The 8,665-nt window shown below is 42.8% G+C and overlaps 1 protein-coding gene across 1 annotated transcript in view; it reads right to left on the bottom strand.

Annotated features, from left to right (window-relative positions):
• Window positions 1-546: 546 nt before the first annotated feature.
• The window catches only part of T265_01810 (hypothetical protein), a gene marked incomplete at both ends in the record, with an annotated part of 128,794 nt that continues 120,675 nt past the window's right edge, over window positions 547-8,665 (bottom strand). The window contains one exon of the mRNA XM_009165920.1: window positions 547-931. Within this exon, the coding sequence (XP_009164184.1) occupies window positions 547-931 (385 nt within the window). The remainder of the gene's footprint in view (window positions 932-8,665) is intronic.

The following is an 8,665-nucleotide window of genomic DNA, read 5'->3' as shown; positions in this document are numbered from 1 at the left end:
CCACTCACACTGCGAGACCCCCACACAGCGCTTACCTGATCCATTTGCCTGCATTTGGGAAAAGGAGACTGTCCTAAACAAATGGCGAGAGTCGCTGATAATGTCCATTTCCAAAACAGGATTCGTAGTGAATGAGGTAATTACAGGAGGTCAGCTTGAGGCCGGTGGTACTGAGACTGCTAGCGTCACTTGTGCTTCGTAGCTTCATGGTGGCCCCGTAAAACGCTGATTTTGGAGGAGCTAGCGGGCTACTGGCCTGATAGGGTTTGCGTTGATCAACTCTTTGCACTTCATCAGGTGCTAGATCAACGTCATACGTATAAGCGACCCACAACTATCGTATTCCTGAATTTCCAAGGCGTATTCGGCACGATGGACCAGTCAGTTTTTAACACGCTCGCCCATCAAGGAATGGCACGGAATTTTGTGAGCATAATACGCTCTTTGTATTACCAGAATTCTGGACGTGTAAGAGTATACGGAGAGCACTCCAATAGCTTCCGTACACAAACCGGCGTCCGTCATGGGTCCCCACTCACTCCATTCCTATTTAATTTGGTGATCGATAGGTTCATGTGATGAATACTGAAAGATTTCCAAAACCCCTGTGTTCAAATAGCCTGTGACGAAAACCTTTTCGATACGGACGACATCGTTCTCATCCTCGAAGAGGAGAAGGCTGATGTGTTTTTGAATGAATTGACCAAAGTTATACCGTCCATTGGTGGGCATTTTTGTACCCACAAAGTGTAGGATCGTGCTTGCGGACATGCGACCACTGAGCACGGCACTTACAATCCAGGGGGAGGTACTGGAAGTCTTGGAGCATTTTGCGCATCTTGGAATACGTATTCGTTCTGATTTTAGTGTGACAGATGAGGTGAATGCACTGATCTCCAAGGCTCGGATCGCATTTGCTAATTTGAAACATCTATGGTGTCGAACCGGGATAATCCATTAATCTCAAGGGACGTCTCTATCAGGCTACAGTGTGGGCTGTTTTGTTGTATGCCTTTGAGACTTGCCTTTTCGGGTAGCGGAACAGGGACGTCCTCAGGTGTTCGACAATCGTTGTCTCAAAACCATAGCTCGTGTGATTTGGTGTCAGATAATCCGCAACGAGGTAATTGGAAAGCGAGTTTTCGGTTGTGCAGTAGGGATCTCCATTGGAGAATGTGTCCAGCACCAAAAGATGTGTTGGTCAGGCCATGTGTCGTGCATGCCGAACCATCGTTTTTACGAAGAGACTTCAGTTTTCCGTGCCTGATTCAGTGTGGCGGAAGCAGAGAGGAGGCCAACCTTGACCTGACAGAGAGATTACGTAACGTTTGGGTGGTCTCGGTGCTACATGCCTTCTGGGATGGAGACTGCGTGATCCCCACTGCGCTTGATTGGAGAAGGTGCAATATACGGCTGTTAATCGATTTCAATGGTGTTATTGTTGTCTGGCTTGTCTGAATGAGTGTATAGGAGGTGGGGCCACTACAATATTCCAATTGTAGTGAACTAGCACTAAGTCCATTCCCCATTCAAAATCATTCTTTTCTTCACAGTAGGGTTCTCAGTTGAATCATGGTTGTATGGTAGCGAAACATGAGTGTCAAACACGGATATCATGCTGGATATGATGATGATAATGATGATGAGGATGTCAGTCACTAAGCAAAAAAAACTCTCCGAACACAAACCTAAAAACTGCACAAGAAACCTGAGATACATATAGAAGGACTGGATGAAGCCAGCTCCAAGAGCTTGACCAAATTAACTGTGATGACTTCTCAATCGGTTCCAAACTTTTTCCAATTAATTGTAAAATACATTCCAGCAGGAAGTAAAAGAACCAGTTTTAGCAAAGAATGAAGAACATTTTGACAACAACGCCCAAACATCCAGCCGAAACCGGGAATCCTCCCTATAGAAGCAGAGTAATTATATCAAGCAAGGAAGCGCAACCAGCTGAGCAGACTCAAGAAAATCAGACCGTAATGTAAAGCAAACTGAGAACAAGCACAGGGAGTCAGAGAACAAATATCACAACCCCCTACAGACCAATCACATCACAAGAAAACAAACATGACCAGTTATACTGGGAAGATAGTCTTGTGAAAAAGGCTCATCAAAGTATCAGGTGAACGCAAAGAATACAAGCTACAAGACAAATCAATTTGACATAGACCAGGAACGTGCGTCCCAGTTACATTGGTAGATAACGGCTGACCTTAGGAAAATGTGTGAACACAGATGGGTAATTTCGAAGCTGCTGACGCAACGTTCACAAGCTATTCAAGCTCAACGACTAAACACCGACCACCTGATCAGTTTCCTTATTTACTTAATCCCAACCTTGTCCAGTCCATTGTTACTATAGTGCTTCTCTTCCGAATCATCCAACTTTCCACATAGTATCCACCCCCAGTAAAAACGCGAATCCGGTGAAAGTTTGAATATCTTGTAACAATCTTACAGCATATTCTGTCACTTCTCTAACTGACCGGACCTGCACAGTTTGACATTCTTCCAAATTTTAGTTCACATATGAGTCCAGGCTGTTGTGCGAAGATTCTAAAAATAACGGAAAATTTTTCGGACCATAAATTCCGAGAGAATTCACTATGTAGTGTTGAGGTAGCGCTCTCTTTTCACACTACAAAGATCACTTTAATAAGGTTTGACACATCTGCAGCGAGCACCTCCATCAGTGATTCGCTTGCTGTCGTTGCTGACTGGCCACCGACTTTTTACACGTGTCGGTTAATCCCATGACACGTGTGTGGGTAACCGGATACCGTAAACTGACATTTGGAGGGTGGGACAGCACTGAAACTCACGCATACCATAAACATGTGCATGAATTATGAAGCTCTGCGGCACTTTCCGCTTATTGTCGAATAAGTTGCAGGTGGTTGTGTAATCTTTAGAATTAACGTTCACGTCGATCCCGTTTGAACACTCGTCTACCTGTTCTAGCGCAATTATTCGGTTGAGTCCACACCAAAGTGGGGGGACACTGGACTCGAGTTTCAGTCTTATTAGAGCTCATCAGAATTGTATATCGAAAGACCATGCTGGAGTTTGAAATAGGACAGGATTATTACGTCAGGACAGGAGGACGACTGTTCAAACCGGGGTGATGTGAGTATGAACATTTTTTGATTAGTTGTAAGTGGTTACGGGCTTTGTTGAATTCACATTCAAACTACCGCCATAAAGTACTTGGACTGGATTTGGTCTCCAGATAAGGTGATGCGCGACTGACAACATGCCATCAACTAATGTAGCATCTACGTGACTACATTCTTCATTTGGCTTCCTCCAACCCCCTTATTTTCCCTTCATGACCATTTGGGTATAAGCCACAAGATTAACCACACATTGTGGCCTCACTAATAAACGGTGACGGCTTCGGAGTCCACTTTATTTCGTAAAGAATAGAGATATCTGTTGCTTGTGATTCACGATCGGTCACACGACCGAAAGGCCCTTTACCCTAGCTATGCTCTGCTGCTCGATATCGTTAACCACGTGCAGCCCAAGTAGTTGAACACTGGCATTAAATTTGTAAACCGCGCTTTCAGTTTCCCCCTGGACAACAGTTCCATTCTGAGTAGGAAGGTAGAGATATAGGGATTTTGGCGTGTCGTGCTTAAGTCATTGTAATCAACTCATCCGAATCAAATTGGGGAGGTATGGAACACTGTAAAGAAGTCCGATGACAACCGAATGGGATGTTCTGTCGTTCCATGGTACACGCATTTTATGCTCTAGAGAGGTCTCACAGTTTTCGGATCAGACGGTCACTGTGCACACATGGAGCTGGGATTAAATGTTATTTTCTGAGCGCTACCATAGAGGAGTGTATGACCGTATGTAATTCTTACTAACACTAAAGCCTAGTTTTGGTCGGGTTTTGCCATTTGGAAGAATAATGTAATCCAACCACTTAAACAAATAGATGCCAAAAGTAAAGAATATTTAACCCTTGAACATCCGTAGCACAGTACCAACGAAACAAAACCAAAATTCCAAACCACGAGGATATTTGGTTACAATTTGATCTCCGAGCCCAGAAGCAAATACCATGCCACCATAAACCCAGCTCCTTGGATCTAATGAAACCATTCAGATGACAGTTAATTACGGATGCTAACTAGAAGGTTGATGACCACATAGCAATTCGTGAATCTACATTTTTCAGTGCAAAGTCCAATTCCGATGTCTTGGTAACCATGATCAAACATAAAAATTCTACAACCTGTAGGCAGTTGAACGCTTCTTCAGTCATTCAGCTGTTAAATCATTGTTGGAAGACATCTGAAACACCTGAAGACTGAGCTGCGAACCTCAAAACCCCGAAAATGTTGAGAAACTGGTTTACAGATTCAAGACAGACAAGCATTGTTCTCACCACGTGGAGAGAGATGGAGCGACTATTTATACCTGCCGATGATGCTACTGTGTTTGTGTGTCCGTATCGGGGTTCATTCATTTTATAGCTCATTGTAATTCTCGTCGGTTCACCTTACTCATTATGTACCACTGTTTTGTCGTATTGTTTGAATTAAGCCCCATTGGTGTCTTCATACAGCTGTTCCCCGGACGGTTTTCTGTTGCTGCGTTGTCCGAATCACTTATTAAATTCAGCGGTACATCGGCATCCAGGCTACTTCCCACAAAAATTTGCCCATTTTTTCTACCAACCGTTGCACTCATCTTCACTTGATCGAGAACATAACTCTTCCTAATCAAGGATCCCCAAAAATATCCTACATTTAGGAGAATTTTTCACATAAGCTCATCCAAAATACCACCAGATACATGTACTATCTTGGTGGCATCATTTTCCCCCAACTAAACACGACAAGTAATCTTGGACGAATAATTTCCAAGGCTTTTACTTTCCTCTATAGTTATTATTTGTTCTGTTCTTCACTTGCTACTGTTTCTACTTTCAGTTCATTATTGTTTTCAACCTACTGATAGAAGCAACTTTTATTGAAACTAATAAATCAAAACGTTGCTTTCATTCTGAGATCTTCCACCAGATTTATATTTGGACTTCAGATGGATACCTAATTGGTATAGACGCAGAAGCCTGTATGACACTTCCTGGATTAAGTCGTAGTGATTAGTCCTACCCGTTATACTCCTATTTGAGTAAATACTTTGTGAAACACTACCTAGATATCACCCGCGTGCTTGAGAGATAAACAGACTACTGAAAGATCGCCCGTGGCTTAATGGTTAAGTGTAGAACCACTAACCGGAAGACCGCCGGTTCGAAATTCTCTGAGTTCCTTGAGATGCGCACTGCTGATGATCCCCGACGATGGGGCAAATATGCTCACGGTGGTTCCTGGCTTAGGATAGATTTGCCCTACTGGCGGAATGAAATCTCCATTGAAAATTACCAAATCTCCTCAAACAACCGTCGTGCGAAGAATTTCTCAGTCAGCTCACTTGTTGACCTCGTAGGCATCGTTTAGAAATAGCCCATTTGGCTCAACATACTTCGTATAATTTTCCATCCATATTAGCTTTGTATCCTCCTGGTCTATTGGTGTAACGGTGATACTACTGATGAGGAGGCACGCGAGTAGTATGTGATATTCGTGGAATTTCGATTTGCGTCTCTTGAAAAGGGGAGATCTGTTGCGGAATTTATGGAGTCGCTTTGTAACATTTGCTTGGGTTTGGGCGACGAATGATTGGAGTCAATGAATATCCAGGAACGTTCAAGAAAACGCGTTCAGGAGAAGATGGATTTCCAGTCTTTGTAAATAAGATGCAAATGAAAATTTTGCTTCCCTGTCCAATGGTCTGTAACCGGTCAGTTGGCATTTTACAACCAATAACTCCGCAGCAAAGGCCTTCTTCGTTTCGTTGGTAGTGTGAGGAGGTTTGGGTTTGAAAGTCATTGTTCAAGGAGCCAGTCAACGTGTGACCGCGTGATGTGGATCCCGTGATTAAAGGATGAGCGGCGCAATATCCTGCCTATGTGCAAGGTGATCACACTGCTGATCGGCTGCTCATGGCCGAACGGTTAGGGATTCGAACAACTAGCTGGGAGGTCGTGTGTTTGAGACGCTGGTGTTTCGTGAGATGTGCACTGCTGATGATTCCCAGTAAGGATGAAACAGCGGTACAGTGCCACTCAGCTTTTCAGCATAGAGTGGCTTCACTTAAGGATTAAATTCTCCTGGTCTATTGTTTGCATTTCTACTTTGCTTTACGTACACCCCAAATGGTTTGTTCTGAAAACTCCATGCAAATTAGGGGAAAAAGATATTATCTTAATCAGCTTGGCACACACCTAGTTGACGGATGAACCAATATGAATATAGTCAAGTTATTTTCTGTGATTCTGTTGATATACGTATGAATATCCTCGGAATTTTCTGTGGGACTTAATAAACAACGAGCCGGTACTGGTTACAAACGTCATCTAAGAAACGGGGTCCGAATTTCGATGCAGAGTCGTAGCTCTGGAACTATCACGTTTGTGATGAAATTCCCTCATCAAATTCCATTCTCACAGTCACGCTATAACTATGGCAGCAAAATAAATACGAGATGATAGACACATGACAGAAAGCAAGCAAACGCTGGAAGCATTTCTTATGGAACCGTGTGGATATCAGAAATAATGCCTTGAAGGACGTGGACAGGCTGAAAAAGTATAGAAACCGTGTCAAAAGACTGGGTGGAGAAGTATCAGTTTTCGCCCAAAGATAGTTTAGAATTCTTTGAACGGAAAATGGACTGGTCAGAGGAATACTACAAAAACATGGGTATCCACTTTTTCTCTCTCCAAAACTAAGGATGCCATAAACGATTCATAGTCGGAACTATGAAATCTGCGAAACACAGAGTTCAAAAGCATATTGGCGCGAACAGAGTGCCTTAATCATTGTCATGTTTCGAAATATTCACATATAGGCTAATTTACTAAAAGGCCAGGGCGTTGTGTTGAGATGAAATGCGTTGCTACTTATTTGTGCTTAAGTGTCAGTCCAATTCTTGTCATCAGAAACCATCCGAAACTCTCTCACGAGCATCCGACCTTACTCTTTCGTATGCTTGTGTCGAGTTTTGGTCATTTTGAGGCGTTCGTCCGACTAGATAACTGAATACAATCCAATTTATCTGAAAGATTTTTGCGAGAAGTCACACTCGAGTGCGATTGCGTTACGTTTCATATCGTAGACAGGGTACATTCCTCCCATGTCACAAATGGGTGACTCTGAATGGGCTACGAATATCATGACTCACAGTGTTGTGTTCAGAGGCTATTGTAACTGAATTGTGGAACTATTAACTATGTTCAAATAAACCTTGCCTGACCTTTGAACTTGTCCTGGTTCCCACGAGTCACCTTGATTGTGAAGTGGCCCATTTCAGTCTGTGCCTCGCTGAATTGTGTACTATATCTCTCCTTTTTTCATTGGTAATCAGGACCTAATCTAATCATGCAAGTGATCCACGTCTGGCTTACGTATAATGACAATCCACAAAAAAACACTTTCGTTCTCTAAATTTTTTCTTTTATACAATTGGGCAAATATCGCAACAATTTGAAAGTGACCGGGCGAATAGTTCACCAATGGGTGAGACAAAGATGCATGAAGCCCGGAAGACTGTCACAAACTAAATACCAGCAAGAGTATACACTTCCTGATATACCATTGCACGTAAGGTTGAGGAACACCCTTAGGTAACCCACTGCCAGTTTTCCCCGTCTTGAAGCTCATTGAGTCTAACTAGTCTCCAGACTTCCATACAAGTGATTTTGTACTAGTACACCAAATTTGGAAGGAAACATACACTTACATGAGAAACTCAATGGAACTCTAGGCCTGCGTGATGAGCTTCATAAGGAGAACTATACAACGCTTGTTATCAGTCACTTAGTGCGTTATCAAACCATGCTACTTTGACGTCTTGAGTTTCGTCCAAATCAAAAGATGAGGCGGCATTTGTCCAGTACATTCAGTGGACGAACACTATTTGTGGGAGATGCATTTAAGTCCATTTGAACGAGTAGTTGTCTATATTTTTTGGTCCTGTTTTGGGTCAAAGTTCATCCCAGGTTTGTCCGTTGTTGATGAACTTTCACTAGGATTTCTGAGCGTCCTGTTCCAAAGATAAAGCGGCATAGTGAAGAAATCGAACAGGCAGTTTGTCAGTAAGTATGTGCTTACTAAACTGTAGAAGATATTTTCTTGAAGGAACGCACCATTCATAAGTTTGATGAAGACTCTAATAGCCTCCCAACGGTTTTAACCTTCTTGGGACTCAACAGTTAGACGCGTTTCCTGGGTTTCCATCAGTCTCGACTTCCACATAAACCCAAATACTTAAACGTAAATACAAGGTATCGCGTTTGGAGGCTCAATAAATGTCAACCAACTGCGTGGTTCACGATATTTTTCAGCTATGATGCGGTTGGATCTCTGGTTAAGGCCGACTTGGTACGTAAATGAGGGTACTTCACTAACTCAGTGCAGTTTCTTTTCCATAGAAAACATTAGATTGATTTGACCCAGGGGGAAGCACCCACCTAAGAAGCTTGAAAAAGGACGAAACTTGTCAAGGATGGTGGGAGAGTTTTCAGAGACCTTATGAGTAGTTTTACAAGGAACATGGAGTTAATCACTGTCTCATCTGT

Source organism: Opisthorchis viverrini (assembly GCF_000715545.1).
Source record: "Opisthorchis viverrini unplaced genomic scaffold opera_v5_20, whole genome shotgun sequence".
In the NCBI taxonomy this organism is placed as follows: Eukaryota; Metazoa; Platyhelminthes; class Trematoda; order Opisthorchiida; family Opisthorchiidae; genus Opisthorchis; species Opisthorchis viverrini.
The sequence above is the reverse complement of the archived record's forward strand: the minus strand, read 5'-3'. Positions and strand labels throughout refer to the sequence as shown.